General features: G+C 50.7%; 3 protein-coding genes across 23 annotated transcripts in view; 2 read left to right on the top strand and 1 right to left on the bottom strand.

The window, feature by feature from the left end:
- DCDC2B (doublecortin domain containing 2B) overlaps positions 1–7,739 on the top strand; it is a 13,092-nt gene extending 5,353 nt beyond the window's left edge. For 2 of the 11 annotated variants that reach the window (XR_010138510.1, XR_010138512.1), the window contains 3 exons: positions 1,163–1,204; positions 1,333–1,388; positions 1,902–2,005. Coding sequence is in view for 8 of the 11 variants with exons in the window: in XM_063719597.1 (XP_063575667.1) it covers positions 1,253–1,388; positions 1,902–2,005; positions 3,561–3,731 (411 nt within the window). In the remaining 3 variants the exon portion in view is untranslated. Of the gene's footprint in view, positions 1–1,162; positions 1,389–1,901; positions 2,006–2,259; positions 2,671–3,560; positions 3,748–7,551 lie in introns of those variants that run through there. The other 9 variants (XM_063719604.1, XM_063719602.1, XM_063719612.1 and 6 more) reach the window with 7 other exon arrangements.
- TMEM234 (transmembrane protein 234) lies at positions 933–8,181 on the bottom strand. Of its 9 annotated transcripts, XM_054547672.1 has the most exons (11): positions 8,134–8,181; positions 7,694–7,845; positions 6,958–7,024; positions 3,742–3,834; positions 3,374–3,432; positions 2,868–3,008; positions 2,131–2,765; positions 1,757–2,010; positions 1,598–1,678; positions 1,304–1,505; positions 933–1,188 (listed from the first exon to the last, which is right to left on the bottom strand). In XM_054547672.1, exons 1-6 carry the CDS (start codon positions 8,147–8,149, stop codon positions 2,895–2,897), a joined length of 501 nt encoding a protein of 166 aa, XP_054403647.1. In that variant the 5' UTR covers positions 8,150–8,181; the 3' UTR covers positions 933–1,188; positions 1,304–1,505; positions 1,598–1,678; positions 1,757–2,010; positions 2,131–2,765; positions 2,868–2,894.
- EIF3I (eukaryotic translation initiation factor 3 subunit I) lies at positions 7,557–17,421 on the top strand. 3 transcript variants are annotated; one of them, XM_063716957.1, is made up of 12 exons: positions 7,557–7,859; positions 8,184–8,271; positions 8,365–8,457; positions 9,884–9,971; positions 10,251–10,316; positions 12,019–12,168; positions 12,251–12,378; positions 14,342–14,452; positions 14,572–14,661; positions 14,979–15,052; positions 16,744–16,836; positions 16,932–17,421. In XM_063716957.1, the coding sequence occupies exons 2-12, from the start codon at positions 8,269–8,271 to the stop codon at positions 17,011–17,013; spliced, it is 978 nt and encodes a 325-aa protein (XP_063573027.1). In that variant the 5' UTR covers positions 7,557–7,859; positions 8,184–8,268; the 3' UTR covers positions 17,014–17,421.

Here is a 17,421-nt window from a genome sequence, read left to right as displayed (position 1 = left end):
TCGCTCTGTTGCCCAGGCTGGAGTGCAGTGGCGCAATCTTGGCTCACTGCCAGCTCCGCCTCCCGGGTTTACACCATTCTCCTGCTTCAGCCTCCCAAGCAGCTGGGACTACAGGCACCCACCACCATGCCTGGCTAATTTTTTTTGTATTTTTAGTAGAGACGGGGTTTCACCGTGTTAGCCAGGATGGTCTCGATCTCCTGACCTCGTGATCAGCCCACCTCAGCCTCCCAAAGTGCTGGAATTACAGGCGTGAGCCACCGCGCTCAGCCACACCCGGCTAATTTTTTTAATTTTTAGTAGAGACAGGGTTTCTCCGTGTTGGTCAGGCTGGTCTCGAACTCCCTCAGGTGATCTGCCCACCTCAGCCTCCCAAAGTGCTGGGATTACAGTCGTGAGCCACCTCACCTGGCCACTCTTAATAATCTTGTGAAAGAAAGATTATCCCATTTTCCAGAGGTAGAAACTGAAGCTGAAAAGAGTGAAGTGGGCCTTGGGCACGATGGCTCATGCCTGTAATCCCAGCACTTTGGGAGGCTGAGGAGAGTGGATCACCTGAGGTCAGGAGTTCAAGACCAGCCTGGCCAACATGGTAAAACCCTATCTTTACTAAAAGTACAAAAAAATTAGCTGGGCATGGTGGTGGGTACCTGTAGTCCCAGCTACTTGGGAGGCTGAGGCAGGAGAATCACTTGAACCTGGGAGGTGGAGGTTGTGGTGAGCCGAGATCACACCACTGCACTCCAGCCTGGGTGACAGAGTAACACTCAAGTCTTAAAAAAAAAAAAAAAAAAGAAGTGATTTGTTCAGGGTGACACAGTTAATTGAGTGGCAGGGGCCAGACCAGAATTCTCATCTGATTTGCAGGACTTAATGCCTTCTTGCTAGGTTGGACGCTGGGGGAGAGAATTGGCATATTTGGCACAGCAGGGTCCAAGGGAAGTTATATTATCCAGGTCTAAGCCCTCCCAAGAAATTAGCCAGTGAGCATGGGGCATGGCAGTGGGGGTGGGGAAGCACAGTCTGGTTTCACTGCGCATCGAGGAGTGCCAGGCACCTACTGCTCCGTCCCTGGATAAGTCAGGCTGGTGGGAAGAGGCAGCAAGGAGGGAGGACGTAGTTTGTGAAGACAGACAGCATCTCCTCTGCCATGTTCCTGCAGGTGTCAGGGGCTCTCTGAAGCCTGAACTGGGGAGTAGGAAAGGTAAGAATGGCCAGCAATCAGGGTCCAAGCCCAGTGTCCCTTCTCTAGGCCCAAGGCCACAGGGCCCAGGTAACCCAGCCCTCTCCAAAGGAACCAGACCGAATTAAGCCATCTGCTTTCTATGCCAGACCCCAGCAGACCATTCAGCCAAGAAGCAAGCTCCCCACACTCTCATTCCCATCAGGTGAGGGGTCCCTGGGGCTCAGGCCCTTCTCAGCTGCCCTTTGACAGTGACATGGGTTGGTCCCTGCTGTTGTTGGGGATGTCCATGGGAGCAGAATGCTCAGACACAAAACCGGCACTGAAAAAAAAAAAAAAAAAAAAAGATAAAGGAGTCTGAACCTACTCTGGCTCAGGAGACTGCCCGTAAAAAAAAAAAAAGCTGGTCCTGACCTCATAATAACTGTCTCCAGCTGCCCCCATCTGTATATCCTGTCCCTTCTTCACAGGGCCTCATCACACGAAAAGAAGCGCCTGGAAAGGGCAGTGCTTAAAGCGATGAGACTTCAGGGGTGGGATCTAGAGGGGATGGGGGTGGGACCAAAGGCCTACCTCTCACTTCCTTGCCATCCTGGGAGGTGGTGGGGAATGCAGAACCAGGTTCAGGGGAGGGAAAGGGGCTAGCATGAAGGTCCAGGGCAGGAATGCTGAGGGCTCTTCAGCCTGGGCATCACCCAATGCTGCCTCCCCTCTTTAGGAGTTATAGGAGTACACGGAGCTCCCCACCCAAGGAAGGAGACAGCGGGGGCCCTGGAAGTAGCAGATGATGAAGACACCCAGACAGAGGAGCCCTTGGATCAGGTAAGCTGTTGGATCAGGAAACAGTATGTTGGGATGGGAGGAGCTCTGAGCTGGAAACTGGCAGCCTTGGGTCCCAGGAACAGTTCTCCTCCCTTGTGATTGAAGGTAATCTCCTAACTTCCTACCTTGTTAAATGAGGAAGCAGTTCCTAATTTCCAGTTTCTTCCTTCCTTGGGGTTGGGGACCTCCTGGCTGAGAGCTGGAGGCTGACCATACTCACGGCTCCATTCTGTATGGCCTTCCACCTCCTCCAGAGGGCAGCACAGATAGTGGAAGAGGCCTTGTCCCTGGAAAACCAGCCTGGGGCTGGGGCTGCTATCTCAGCCTCAGCCCCAGCTCTGCCATCTTGAGAGCCAGCAGCTCCAGAGGGCAACTGGGGACCACTACTCTGGCCACCTTTTGTCCTCAGCCTCCAGCAGCTTGTTCCTCAGGAGCCAGCACCTCCGCTGGGCTCACAGGGTACACTGCGGCCTCCTCAGCCCTTCCTGTTCTCCTGCTCCTAAACCCACAGCCCAGCCTTCCCTTCCTCTGAGCAGAGCAGCCCTGGCTGTGGGGGCTATTTCCTTATGGGATTCTCTGGCCAGAGAAAGAAGTAGCTGACTGAGCCTGGGAGACAGGCCACAAACGGGGGAGCGAGTTTGTCACAATAAAAGAATACTTACTAATCTCCGTCTGTTTACCACAGATTTATTGACAGCTACTACTCGCCAGGTGTGCTGTGTGCTGGAGTCAGGTGGGGCTGGGGCTCACAGCTCTCTACCTGTTTAAGAGGAGCTGGCAGTGAGGATTTCTGCCTACCTCATGGGTGGGGCAGGCAAGGCTAATAGACAGCTCATTTCCTGCATCTGCCACTCCGACGCACCTTCTTCCCCTCGGTTCCACACCTCATTCAGCCAAAGCGCTCTGACTGAGCCCCAGAGGCCTCCCGTTTGCATTTCTGGCTCAAAGTCTGCAGCTGGCCCTTTCCATGCAGCTGGAGTTCTGCAGTCCATGGAACCTGCCACTGTGATAGTCCAGATCAGGCCACAGTAATGGTGGCTGGGCTGGGGGCCTGAGATGTCAGCAGGAAGAGAGCTGCTGGGGCAGAAAGGTTGCTGAGGGTGAGCGTAGAGTCTCCTGTGCTAAATCCCCGCAGCTGAACAGCACTTGAAGGTTACAAAACTCTTTCACTCTTGTTCTCTTATTGTGATCCATGAGGTAGCTGTTATCCCCATAAGAGAGGAGGAAGCTAAGGCCAGAGAGGGGAAGTGCTAGGTCCATCCGCTCACTGCCAGCACTTCATGGCCCAGGGGCTTCCTGGAGGCAGCAGAGCTGGAGGTGGGTTCGGCCCACTCAAAGGGTAGACTGTTGCCCCTGGGTCTTACTCACTGAGCTTGTGATGCAGAGTGAAATTCCTATCACGGTGAGCACCATGCCAGCAACTGCTCCTGGGATAATAGGCAGAAATCAAGGGGGTCTGAGCTCAGCCATGCCAGTAGGAGCTGGTACAGGGCTGGAGGAAGGGCTCAGATGGGGTCTGGTCCTGAATCCCACCCCAGCCTCTGTCTTTCCCCAGACTGTCCAGGGGAAGGGAACTCTGATGGCCACAAGGAAGCAAAACAGCTGCAGAGGAAAGGGCAGGATGGGAAAAGGCCGTGTCCTCACCCACTCTGGGGAGATGGGTTCTGGGAAGGAACTAACACAGGTATGTCGAGATCCACAGAGTTGCGTCCCACACTCGCAGTAGCCTGACTTACGTTTTCCACCAATATCTTCTCCAAGGGCCTTCCCAACAATCAGTGTGAAGATGATGGCCAGAGAGTTACAGATGGGCACAGCCAGGGTCAGATCTGGGTGGTCAGAATGAAAAGAATGCCTGAGATGCAACAAATGCCTTTCTAGGCACAAAACACTTCCATCATTATTTCATACCTTTAAAAAAGGTATTAAAACCCCATCTTCCAGATGAAGTCACAGCAAATCTCAGGACTCAAACCCACATCTCCTGACTCCACGTTCAGTGCTTCCCAGGATTCCAGCATGAAGACATGAACTCTGAGGTCTGGGACCAGCCTGGTTTGATAATGAGAATGAGGTCTTTGCACTCAAAGAGAACTCGTGAGATCTCAAGGACATCTGGACGGACAGGCAGGCACCCAAATCCCAAAGGATGCAGTAGAGAGTCAAGTAACACCAAGCACAGCCACCATTTATTAAGCACATACCATGGCCTAGGTGCTTTGTGTACATATCTCAATTTTCACAACACTGCAAGAAGGGGATTATCACCATTTTGTGTAAAAGAAACAAAGGCTCAAAGAAGTCACATAAACTAAGGCAAGTTGAGGATTTAAACCAAGGCTTGCCTAACTCCAAAGCCTGCGCTGTTATTGAACTGTGGATATAGACAGAGCAGAACATCAGGTGAAGCACGTTTCTGTTTCAGCCCAAGCTCAGGCCTTATGGAGTTAAAAATAAAAAGTGTCAGAAGGAAGAAGCCAGGACCTGTTCAGGACATTGGGCTGGACCTGTGGTGTGGGTAGAGGGCATCATAGCCCAGGATCTGTTCCTTAATTTTGAAGTTCCAAGGGGCTGACTGCCAATAAGCAAACTTGAAAAAGAGTAATGGAGTTGGCCGGGTGCGATGGCTTACACCTGTAATCCCAGCACTTTGGGAGGCCAAGGCGGGCAGATCACCTGAGGTCAGGAGTTCGAGACCAGCTTGGCCAACATGGTGAAACCCCGTCTCTACTAAAAATACCAAAAATTAGCCAGGCGTAGTGGCGGACGCCTGTAATCCCAGCTACTCAGGAGGCTGAGACAGGAGAATCGCTTGAACCCAGGAGGCAGAGGTTGCACTGAGCCAAGATCGCACCATTGCACTCCAGCTTGGGCAACAAGAGCGAAACGCCGTCTCAAAAAAAAAAAAAAAAAAAAAAAAAGAGCCACATACACATAAAAAAGGCCAATGGACAAATCAGCTGAGTTATCCATAAAAAAGACCAATGGACAAATCAGCTGAGTTATCCATGGTAACAAGACTCAACTGCAGACCAGATGCTCACACTGGCTCCTCAGCAAATTCTTTCCCAGCACTCCCAGGGCTCGCCTGTGTGAGGCAGAGGAGGGAACTGTCCTGCTCCTCATCCCCTGGGAGGCCCCAGCATGGAGGCATTACCCATCTAAGAAACTGATACAACAACCCCACTTACAAAGAGTTGCTTTCTTTTTTTGTTGTTTTTCGTTTTTGTTGTTGTTTTGAGACAGGGTCTCTCTCTGTTGCTCAGGCTGGAGTGCAGTGGTGAGGTCACGGCTCACTGCAGCCTCAACTTCCTGAGCTCAAGCGATCCTCCCACCTCAGCCTCCTGAGCAGCTAGGACTACAGGCACACACCACCAAGCCCAGTTAATTTTCGTATTTTTGTTGTTGTTGTTGTTGCCTAGGCTGGTCTCTAGGCTCAGGTTATCTGTCCACCTCAGCCTCCAAAGGTGCTGGAATTATAGGCCTGAGCCACTGTGCCCTGCCCAGAGCTGCCTTCTTAAGTTTACATACCTTACAAGGAGTGTCATGGCTGCTAAGGTCTGGTTTGCAACAGTAGATGGAAGAAGGATGCAGCACAGTGCAGTGAAAAGTGAGGGCACTGGAGTGAGGCAGATCTGAGTTTCCCTTGTAATCTTGGTTAGGATATTCAAACACTCAACCTGTTTCCCCACATGTAAAGTAGGGATCACAGTATACCATTTCTTTTGTTGGGTTGTTGTAAGATGAACTGTGATAATGCATGGATAGTCCCTGGCTGAAGTGGATGCTTCATAAATAGTGATTACTGTTCTGGTTATTAGAAAGGATGGATATTAAAGGATACAAGCAGAAAGGGTAATGAGATAAAAAGAACCTAATACTGCAATTTCATTAAAACTTGGTGAATGGCTACCTGTAGTCAGCTGGTCAAGGGTTCAGCATTCTTCCACAGCAGTGAATGCATGAGGCCAGAGGTTTTCAAACTCTTTAAATAAGTGCATATTATTTATTTATTTATTTTTTTGAGACAGAGTCTCGCTCTGTTGCCCAGGGACTGGAGTGCAGTGGCGTGATCTCAGCTCACTGCAACCTCCGCCTCCCGGGTTCAAGCCATTCTCGTGCCTCAGCCTCCCAAGTAGCTGGGACTACAGGCACACACCACCACACCCAACTAATTTTGTTATTTTTAGTAGAGACAGGGTTTCAGCATGTTGGCCAGGCTGGTCTCGAACTCCTGACCTCAAATGATCTGCCCTCCTTGGCCTCCCAAAGTGCTGGGATTACAGGCGTGAGTCACCATGCCCAGTCGAGCATAAACTTATTTAATATATGGCTTCAAATCCTTCTGCACTGACATGCTGTGGGACTTAAGAAAGGTGAAATTGCCCAAAGTTTTGCAACTTCATTTTCTAAGATAATCATATCTGCTTTACAGAGTCATGATTGGAATTAAATAATGTGTAGTATCTGACGTAGTAGAGGGCAGTCACAAATGTCAAGAGAAAGGAAATTTATGTATATGGAGCTCTGACTGTGTGCCAGGCACTCTCCTAGATGTTTCCCATTCATTAAATTTAATCCTCACAATGCTATGAAGCCAACTATATAAAACCAAGGCTCAAATGAGTGACTTGCTCATGGTCAGGTAGGTAGCACAGTGGAAGCAAGAATGTGAAAGCCAGCACTTGGCACAGCAAAATGAACCTTCCTTCTTCCTCCACTGGTCACACAAGACTGCCAGGCTTCAAACCAACTCCAGTGCCTAGCAACATACTCATAACCAGCCCACTGTGCCCCTCTTGTTCAGAGAAGAGGGTAGTAAGAGGGAACTAGTGTTAGTCAGCCCTCTCTCACTGATGGGAATGAGGTGTTTCAAGCTCCACCCGCCCCCCCCAATCACTCTTCCAGGTGGCCTCAAACACTAAGCAGAACAGTTCCAAGCCAGGACCCACCTGTCGATGCCAAGGTGAGGTAATAGAGAAGGGATCCACACTGGTTGAGGAGAAAGGGCATCAGGTACTGGAAAGAGGAGAAACCTGCAGTCAGCGTGATGGCCTGACTGAGCAGCACTGCCTTCTTTGAGCTCCTAGCGAATGCCTTTCCTTGGAGGGAGGCAGGGTTATAAAGACCCAGAGAACACTAATCCCTCTAAAGAAGGAGGATCCTTCCAGGGCAAAGAGGGAAACAGACTGAACTCTGTGCCTTTGCTCAAACTACCCTCTCCCTCACCTCTGCTAGTTCCCATCCTGCAAGGCCTTGATGCCAATGTCAGCCCCTCCAGGAAGCCTTCCCCAAGGCCTCCAGCTCCAGCCTTCCTCCTCTGAACTCCTCCCCTACAGGGCCAATTTGAGCCCCAAGCCCTCCCTCTGGAAAGGCTCACAAATGTTGCCTTATGTAACTGAAGGAATCACAATAAAATATGAATAATGGCAGCCATAGATTGAGCACTTACTATGTTCTAGGCCTAATGCTAAGTGCTCTACGTATCTCACCTAATTCCTGCCACTGACCTATCAGATGGTTATTATTATAATCGCCATTTACAGATGATGAAACTGAGGCTCAAGGACAACTGACTATTCCGAGAATTTCTAGTAAATGGTGGAGCTGACCCAGACCTGTTTGACTCCAAAGACCAAATTCTTGGCGGCAACTCCCCCGAGAGAGAGGCCTTTCACAGAGACTCACCTCAGTATTCAAGAAGAGGGTCTTCATCTCCTGTAGCAACTGCCGGACCCAGGTCGGCTCACGAACCCGCTGCAGGGCGGCGGAGGCCCGCTTCAGCAGCGGCTGGGTGCCACCCCATAGAGCGGCCACCAGCACCAGAGCCAGCACCTGCCCTGAATGCAGACGAGTGAGTCACCCTGACCCCCACCCCAAACGGCCGCCCACCCCGCCCTCTCCTGGCCTTCTAGCCCCAGCTAGCCGCCCCCACTTCCCTCCTTCGCTCTCTTCGCCTCGGCTGCGACTGGCGGCTAAGGCAGGCCCAGGGAAGCTGGGGAGATGAATCCAGGAGTCCGGCCTCTGGGGTTGTAGCAGGGGTCGGGGTTTGAGTGTGGATGTGGAGCAGGAAATGAATTCGAGGCGAGGGTCGGGAAATCCGTGGAAGGGCGTGGCCGGCTACCTACCCAGAGACGCCGCCATGGCAACGCCGCTGTCTTCTACTTCCGGGAACGAGGAGGCGGAGACCCATAATCCGGAAGTGGCCTCGAAACTTTTTCCGGTCCTACTCACGTTGCGGCCTTCCTCGCGTCACCGCCGGGATGGTGAGTTCCAGAGTTGGGGGTATTGCAGTGGGGGTCCTGGACTGAGGCTGGGGCCCAATTCCGAGCACTGACGTTACTGTCTTGTCCCCACAGAAGCCGATCCTACTGCAGGGCCATGAGCGGTCCATTACGCAGATTAAGTATAACCGCGAAGGAGACCTCCTTTTTACTGTGGCCAAGGACCCTGTGAGTGTTGGCTGGAGGGCGGGCGGGACCATGCGGACGGGGTCCGGGAGGGGCGAGATCCTTCTGCCAGGACGATGGGTGGACACGCCAGTTTTGCCGTTAGCGGGGAACCAAAGAGCAGCCCATTCTGAGAAGTAGGGAGAGGCCATGCCGGGGGTAGGTTGGCGAAAGTATTCTACCGGGAAAGGTGGGGAAGAACTCTATTGGCCGAGTGCGGTGGCTCACGCCTGTAATCCCAGCACTTTGAGAGGCCGAGGTGGCAGGGTCGCTTGAGCCCAGGAGTTGGAGACCAGCCTGAGCAACGTAGTAAGACCCATCTCTACACCAAAAAAAATTAGCCTGACGTGGTGGCTCGCGCCTGTGGTTTCAGCTACTTCGGAGTCTGAAACGAGAGGATCGCTTGAGCCCGGTGAGCTGAGATCGTGTCACTGCACCCCAAGAAAAGCAAGAGACCACTGTGGAAAGGGGATAAAGATGAGGGTCAGCTTGCCCAGAGAACGGGATGCGACCTTTAGGGATAATCTAATCTTTCTACCAGGATAGGTGCAGGCTATGTTATTCAGACACAGGGAACTTAATGAGGGTGTCTCTAGTCTCGTTTTAAGTCAATCCCATCCTGCTACTCAATGGCAAACAATCCCTCATGATACTGCCTTTTGAGGCACCTGGCCATTTTATTTTATTTTTTCTTGAGACGGAGTCTCGCTCTGTTGCCTAGGCTGGAGTGCAGTGGCGCGATCTCGGCTCACTGCAACCTCTGCCTCCCAGGTTCACGCTATTCTCCTGCCTCAACCTCCCGAGTAGCTGGGACTACGGGCTCGTGCCACCATGCCCGGCTAATTTTTTGTATTTTTAGTAGAGACGGGGTTTCACCATGTTGGACAGGCTTATCTTGAACTCCTGACCTCAGGTGATCCGCCTGCCTTCCTCGGCCTCCCAAAGTGCTAGGATTACAGGCATGAGCCACCACACCCGGCCTGGCCATTTTCAAGATAAGAAAACTGAAGTTCAGAGGAGAGAAGCACTGTTTTGAGATCATATAGTGAGACAGTGGCAGAGCAGGCACCAGAACCCAGACTTCCCTACTACCAGCTGCTCCCACTGGGATAAGACATCAGAGATACTGTTTTTCTGGACTGGAGCTCAACTTGGCCTTTTATTCTTTGGAGCCATTGGGAGTCCCAGGAGAGCTGGAGCTAACAAATAAGGATGGCTTTACGAGCCGCCTGACTCCTCTGTTGCTTACCTTCAGGAAGGGAGGAGAATCCAGGAGTTGGTCTTTTTACCAGCTCCCTGCTGTTTCCCAAGAAATGAACAGAAGAGGGCAGAATCAGCCTGGCTACAGGCTGCTGAGGGTTCCTGGGGCAAAATAGGAAGCCATTGCTCTTACTGGGATGTGTACTATCCTGTGGTTTGAATTTTCCAGATCGTCAATGTATGGTACTCTGTGAATGGTGAGAGGCTGGGCACCTACATGGGCCATACCGGAGCTGTGTGGTGTGTGGACGCTGACTGTATCCTTGTTTTGGCTGAGTCTGTGTTGCTAGGGTCTGTCAGCGATGGAGAGGCTGAGTTGGGAGTTGGGGGTGCTGTTAAGGGCCTAGAGAACGATACCTCCTACTCCCTGGTCTCTTCACTGGCTGGGGAAACATTCAGGACAAGTTCCAGTTCTGGATAAGGAGGTAAGAGGGGAAGAAAGGCTCTTTGGGGCTGAACAGGGAGATGATTCACTTGGCATCCCAAGAGGACAAGGGCTCGGGTGAACTTCGTCATATTTCTTAACAACTCTTCAGGGGACACCAAGCATGTCCTCACTGGCTCAGCTGACAACAGCTGTCGTCTCTGGGACTGTGAAACAGGTAAGCTGGGTTCATTCACTTTTTAAGCAAATATTGAGGACCTACAGTGTACCTGTTTGAGTAAACAGGTCCTAGGAAAATAGAGATAAAATCCATAGATAGTTTCCAGTCTAGGGATAAGAGATGAGAAAGACAGATGAGAAAATACACACCATGGTAGAGGAAGCATAGATTAAGTTTTCTTTTTTTTTTTTTTTCTTTTTCTTATTTTTGAGACAGAGTCTCGCTGTCACCCAGGCTGGAGAAAAATGGCACTATCTCGGCTCACTGCAACCTCTGTCTCCCGGGTTCAAGGGATTCTCCTGTCTCAGCCAGCCCGAGTAGCTGGGATTATAGGCGCATGCCACCATGCTTGGCTAATTTTTTTTGAGACAGATTTCTCTCGCTATGTCACCCAGGCTGGAGTGCAGTGGCACAATCTTGGCTTACTGCAACCTCCGCATCCCAGGTTCAAGCGATTCTCCTGCCTCAGCCTCCCAAATAGCTGGGATTACAGACATGCGCCATCACACCTGGCTAATTTTTGTATTTTTAGTAGAGACAGGGTTTCACCATGTTGGCCAGACTGGTCTCAAACTCCAGACCTCAGGTGATCCACCCACCTCGGCCTCCCAAAGTGCTGGGATTACAGGCATGAGCCACTGCACCTGGCCGCCAGCTAATTTTTGTATTTTTAGTAGAGACAGGGTTTCACCATGTTGGCCAGGCTGGTCTCGAACTCCTCACAGCTCAAGTGATCCACCCGCCTTGGCCTCCCAAAGTGCTGGGATTACAGGCATAAGCCACTGTGCCCAGCCTAAGCTGTTCTGTTTAGTGCCAGGTCTATGCTGGGTACTGGGGACATGCAGGGAAATCAGATCAGGTCTTTGCTGTGGAGAAGCGCAGTCTGAGGGAGAGACAGATATATTGCAGTCTGGGTATGAGCAGTGCCACATTAGCAGGATGTCTGAGGAAAGAGTCTAGGTAAGAAGTTAAAATACTTGGCCAGGTGTGGTGGCTAACGCCTGTAATCCCAGCACTTTGGGAGGTCGAGGCAGGTGGATCACCTGAGGTCAGGAGTTCAAGACCAGCCTGGCCAACATGGCGAAACCCCGTCTACTAAAAATACAAAAATGAGCCAGGCATGGTGGCAGGCGCCTGTAATCCCATCGACTCAGGAGGCTGAGGCAGAAGAATCGCTTGAAAGGTTGCAGTGAGCCGAGATCACACCATCGCACTCCAGCCTACAGGACAAGAGTGAAACTCCATCTCAAAAAAAAAAAAAAAAAAAAGGCTGGGCACGGTGGCTCACACCTGTAATCCCAGCACTTTGTGAGGCCGAGGCGGGTGGATCACGGGTCAGGAGATCAAGACCATCCTGGCTAACACGGTGAAACCCCGTCTCTACTAAAAATACAAAAAATTAGTAGGGCATGGTGGCGGGCGCCTGTAGTCCCAGCTACTTGGGAGGCTGAGGCAGGAGAATGGCGTGAACCCGGGAGGCGGAGCTTGCAGTGAGCCGAGATTGCACCACTGCACTCCAGCCTGGGCAACAGAGCGAGACTCTGTCTCAAAAAAGAAAAAAAAAAAAGAAAAGTTAAAATACTTTTTAAGTTTGGGTCACTGGAGCAAGAGAAACAGTGAGATGTGATGGTAGCATTCTCTAGAATGTCCTCCCTGCAATTGCAATGGATGGTGTAGCCCAGACTCTGCCTGACTCCAGGAAAGCAACTGGCCCTTCTCAAGACCAACTCGGCTGTCCGGACCTGCGGTTTTGACTTTGGGGGCAACATCATCATGTTCTCCACAGACAAGCAGATGGGCTACCAGTGCTTTGTGAGCTTTTTTGACCTGCGGGATCCGAGCCAGATTGGTGAGGGCTGGGAATAGGGCTGGGGTTGAGGTAAAGGGTGCAGTTCTAGAGCCCAGGGCTTAACATCTACTGCCCCACACAGACAACAATGAGCCCTACATGAAGATCCCTTGCAATGACTCTAAAATCACCAGTGCTGTTTGGGGACCCCTGGGGGAGTGCATCATCGCTGGCCATGAGAGTGGAGAGCTCAACCAGTATAGTGCCAAGGTAAGAGGCCGCATGGGGCCTGAGCCTACCAGAATGATTTTTTTTTTTTTTTTTTTTTTTAAGATGGAGTCTCTCTCTGTTGCCCAGGCTGGAGTGCAGTGGCGCCATCTCGGCTCACTGCAACCTCCACCTCCCTGGTTCAAGCAATTCCCCCGCCTTAGCCTCCCGAGTAGCTGGGATTACAGGTGCACGCCACCGCGCCTGGCTAATTTTTTTTGTATTTTTAGTAGAGACAGGGTTTCACCATGTTGGTCAGACTGGTCACGAACTCCTGACCTCAAGCAGTCCACCGCTCCCGGCTTTTTTTTTTTTTTTTTTGAGAGAGTATCACCCTGTCGCCCAGGCTGGAGTGCAGTGGTACGATCTCGGCTCCACCGAGGTTCAGTGGCTTGAACCTCCACCTCCTGGGTTCAAGCCATTCTCCTGCCTCAGCCTCTTGAGTAGCTGGGACTATAGGCACCTGCCACCATGCCTGGGTAATTTTTGTATTTTTAGTAGAGATGGGGTTTCACCATGTTGGCCAGGCTGGTCTCGAATCCTGACCTCCTGACCTCAGATGATCCACCTGCCTCGGGGACTGGTGATAGCACACTAGTTCAGAACAAGGGCAGGGCTGTATGCTGTGGCTCACATCTGTAATCCCAGTGCCTTTGGGGGCCAAGGCAGGAGGATCTCTTGAGCCCAGGGGTTGGGGCTGCAGTGAGCTATGATTGCACCACTGCACTCCAGCCTGGGTGACAGTGAGACCCTGTCTCTAAAAAAAAAAAAAAAAAAAAAATTAATAAAAAATTTTAAAAAGAGCAGAGATGAGATTCAAATGTAGATTTCACCACTTTTTAGCTGTGTGATTTTGGGCAAGTTACATGACTTCTCTGACCCTGTTTATCTGTAAAATGTTTCAAGGATCAAATGATATCACATGTTTGAAAAACTTGTCACAAAGTACTCAGGACATGTTAATAAGGATCACAGGCCGGGTGCGGTGACTCACACCTGTAATCCCAACACTTTGGGAGGCTGTGGCAGGAGGATTGCTTGAGCCCCGGAGATTGAGATCAGCCTGGGCAATATAGGAAGACCCTATCGCTACAAAAAAAAAAATTAAAAATTAGCTGGGTGTGGTAGAGCACACCTTTGGTCCCAGGTACTCAGGATGTTGAGGCTGAAAGATTGCTTGAGTCTGGGAGATTGAAGCTGCAGTGAGCCATGATTGTGCCACTGTACTCCAGCCTGGGTGATAGAACAAGACCCTGTCTCAAAAAAATAATTAAGGATCACAAATGAGCATTTCCCTGCCACCACTGAGTATAATGCCCTGTGCTGAGCTCCTAGAACAAAGAAGTAAATCAGACACAGTCCCTTCCCCCATGGGGAGACAGACTTGCAAACAGCTAGCATCTGAGTCAGATTGTGAATTGTGCCACCATAGAGGTCTCAACCAAGAGTGGAAGGTGCACTGTCCCAGGGAGGTGGTGTGTACATTAAACCCTGGAGAATAAATGGAGCTTCAAGCAGGAAGGAAAGAACATCCCACAGGCAAAAGGAACAGCAAAGGTAAAGGCACAGAGTTAAGAAAGTATGGAGTCTTCAGAAACCCTTGGGGTGTGGTCTTGGGGACAGAGGACGGGGAATAGATTTTAAACGTCCTTCAGTGTGAGGAGGTAAAGAGTTTTGATTTTCCTCCAGGCAGCAGGGAATCTTTAAAGGTTATCGACGGCCAGATTTTCCTTCCAACAGCTTTTGCCGGTTATGTTTGGAGAATGAACCTGAACTAGCCAATAGGCATAGGATGTACATTACTGGACAGAGTCAAGGGATATTTAGGGGTGACTGATAGGATAGAGGAGGTGAGGAAAACACAAAGTCCATGCTGTCTCAGCTTTCATTTGGGTGCTTGGGTTTCTGGGGAACTGAGATTAGTAGGGATTGGGCCCAGTCAGTCTCACTCTTCTTCCTTCCCCAGTCTGGAGAGGTGTTGGTGAATGTTAAGGAGCACTCCCGGCAGATCAACGACATCCAGTTATCCAGGGACATGACCATGTTTGTGACCGCATCCAAGGACAACACAGCCAAGGTGAGCCTGGGCAGCGGTCTGGCAGGGCTGCTCCCTCCCTCCCGCTGCACAGCTCACCCTGCCCGACTTCCCCCAGGAAGGCTCTTTTTACAGATTTCCCCCCTGCCTTCTCTCTCCAGCTTTTTGACTCCACAACTCTTGAACATCAGAAGACTTTCCGGACAGAACGTCCCGTCAACTCAGCTGCCCTCTCCCCCAACTATGACCATGTAAGAGAACCCCACCAGCTTTCCTGCTGAAGCCTCAGGAAGCTTCCAAGTCTAGATGCTTGTCCAGAAGTTGGGCTACAACATTGTGGGGGAAATGATGTCAGGCAGAGAGGAGATGCCCAGAGGAGTGACAAAGCTGGAAGGATTGAATAGCCCCAGGGAAGCCAGCAGGAGGTGGCAGAAGTGTCTGATCATCCCCTACCTTTGGTATCCTCCCACTGAGCTGTGTGAGATGTTAAAAATATATATGGCAGGAGAAAAACACAAAATGGACTTGGTGTCCATTGGTCCCATCTAGAATTTCTTCTTCCATTCAGGTGGTCCTGGGCGGTGGTCAGGAAGCCATGGATGTAACCACAACCTCCACCAGGATTGGCAAGTTTGAGGCCAGGTAAAGAAGAAGAGAGCTCTTCCAAATTAAAATCTCATGGGGTGTACCTTTTTTGTTTGCTTTTGTTTTTTTTGTTTTTGAGATGGAGTCTCGCTCTGTCACCCAGGCTGGAGCGCAGTGACGTGATCTCTGCTCACTGCAACCTCTGCCTCCCGGGTTGACGCCATTCTCCTGCCTCAGCGGCCCAGGCGCCCGCCACCATGCCTGGCTAATTTTCTTTTTGTATTTTTAGTAGAGACGGGGTTTCACCGTGTTAGCCAGGATGGTCTCGATCTCCTGACCTCGTGATACGCCCGCCTCAGCCTCCCAGCCACTGTTCCCGGCCTTTTTTTTTTTTTTTTTTTTTTTGACACGGAGTCTTGCTCTGTCACCCAGGCTGGAGTGCAATGGCACGATCTCTGCTCACTGCAACCTCTGCCTCCCGGGTTCAAGCAATTATCCTGCCTCTGCCTCCTGGGTGGCTGGGATTACAGGCACCCACCACCACACCTGGCTAATTTTTGTATTTTTAGTAGAGACAGGGTTTCACCATGTTTGCCAGGCTGGTCTTGAAATCCTGGCCTTAAGTAATCCGCCCACCTTGGCCTCCCAAAGTGCTGGGATTACGGGCATGAGCCACTGTGCCCAGCCTTCGTTATATTTCTCTATGTCCAAATTTTCTCTACTGTATAATGAGACAATGACAATATACTTACCATAAAATTATGCAGATTAAATTATTCAGTTAATATTTATTAAGCTCTTTAAGCACTGCCTAGCATCTATAAGTATTAGTTATGTATTCAGGCAGACATCTGGGTCCAGTCTTCCCCTTATAATAATAAAGTTAAAAAAGTAAGAGACAGGGTCTCACTATGTTGCCCAGGCTGGCCTCGAACTCCTGGGCTCAAGCGATCCTCTGGCCTCAGCCTCCCAAAGTGCTAGGATTACAGGCGTGAACCACAGCACGCAGCCACCAACTTCCATCTTATTTTGTTCACATTCACTTCTTATTATCTCAATTTTTCTGCTTTATTATTATTATTTTTTGAGACAGGGTCTCACTCTGTTGCCCAGGCCGGAGTGCAGTGGCACCATCTTTGCTCACCGCAACCTCCTGGGCTCAAGCGATCCTTCTACCTCAGCCTCTGAGTAGCTGGGATTACAGGTACATGCCACCCGTCCCTGGCTGCTTTTTGTATTTTTAGTAGAGATGTTGGCCAGGCTGGTCTCAAACTCCTGGCCTTGAGTGATCCACCCGCCTCGGCCTCCCAAAGTGTTGGGATTACAGGCGTGAGCCACTGCGCCTCGGCTTCTGCTTTATTTTTTGTGATACAATTTGCATTTGAGGCCAGGTGTGGTGGCTCATGCCTGTAATCCCAGCACATTGGGAGGCCAAGGAAGGCGGCTTGAGGCCAGGAGTTCATGACCAGCCTGGCCAACATGGTGAAACCGCATCTCTACTAAAAATACAAAAATTAGCCAGGCATCTGTAATCCCAGCCACTAAGGAGGCTGAAGCAGGAGAATTGCTTGAACCCAGGAGGGGGAGGTTCCAATGAACTGAGATTGCGCCACTGTACTCCACCCTGGGTGACAGAGTAAGACTCCATCTCAAAGTAAATAAATAATAATTTGCATTTGGGGAGTGCCACCTCCAAAGTGTTTTGGAAGAAGATGGAAAGTGAATTAATTGTGTCCCTTTTCCTCCAGGTTCTTCCATTTGGCCTTTGAAGAAGAGTTTGGAAGAGTTAAGGGTCACTTTGGACCTATCAACAGTGTTGCCTTCCATCCTGATGGCAAGAGGTAGGGTCCCAGTGAAGCAGCTGACCTAAGCTTGGGTTGGGTCTCTACCTCTCTCAGAGTAAGCACCTGACTGGTGCCTGGCTATCTTTTTCCAGCTACAGCAGTGGTGGTGAAGATGGTTACGTCCGTATCCATTACTTTGACCCACAGTACTTCGAATTTGAGTTTGAGGCTTAAGAAGCTGGATCTCCTGCCAGGCGCGGTGGCTCATGCCTGTAATCCCACCACTTTGGGAGGCCAAGGTGGGCGGATCACCTGAGGTCAGGAGTTTGAGACCAGCCTGACCAACATGGAGAAACCCCGTCTCTACTAAAAATACAAAAATTAGCCGGGCATGGTGGCACACGCCTATAGTCCCAGCTACTCAGGAGGCTGAGGCAGGAGAATCACTTGAACCCAGGAGGCAGAGGTTGCAGTGAGCTGAGATCACGTCATTGCACTCCATCCTGAGCAACAAGAGCGAAACTCTGTCTGAAAAAAAAAAAAAGAAGGTGGATCTCCATCCAGGCCAAAGAAGATTCTCACAGAAGGTTTTGAACTCTAAGAAATAAATTGGTTTGGTAATAAATGGCTTCTGGTCAGATA

The sequence above is a fragment of the Pongo abelii genome, chromosome 1 (genome assembly GCF_028885655.2).
Source record: "Pongo abelii isolate AG06213 chromosome 1, NHGRI_mPonAbe1-v2.0_pri, whole genome shotgun sequence".
NCBI classification, from domain to species: Eukaryota; Metazoa; Chordata; class Mammalia; order Primates; family Hominidae; genus Pongo; species Pongo abelii.
The sequence above is the reverse complement of the archived record's forward strand: the minus strand, read 5'-3'. Positions and strand labels throughout refer to the sequence as shown.

Bases quoted from the DNA above. Each gene is read 5' to 3' on its own strand.
- TMEM234 (XM_063723431.1), bottom strand. The intron at 7,025-7,693 runs GTGAGTCTCTGT...TCCTCTTTCCAG, and splicing joins CCCTCTTCTTGAATACTGAG to TACCTGATGCCCTTTCTCCT. The intron at 3,433-3,741 runs GTAAGTCAGGCT...CTATTATCCCAG, and splicing joins AGAAGATATTGGTGGAAAAC to GAGCAGTTGCTGGCATGGTG.
- EIF3I (XM_063716957.1), top strand. The intron at 14,453-14,571 runs GTGAGCCTGGGC...TTCTCTCTCCAG, and splicing joins CCAAGGACAACACAGCCAAG to CTTTTTGACTCCACAACTCT. The intron at 16,837-16,931 runs GTAGGGTCCCAG...ATCTTTTTCCAG, and splicing joins TTCCATCCTGATGGCAAGAG to CTACAGCAGTGGTGGTGAAG.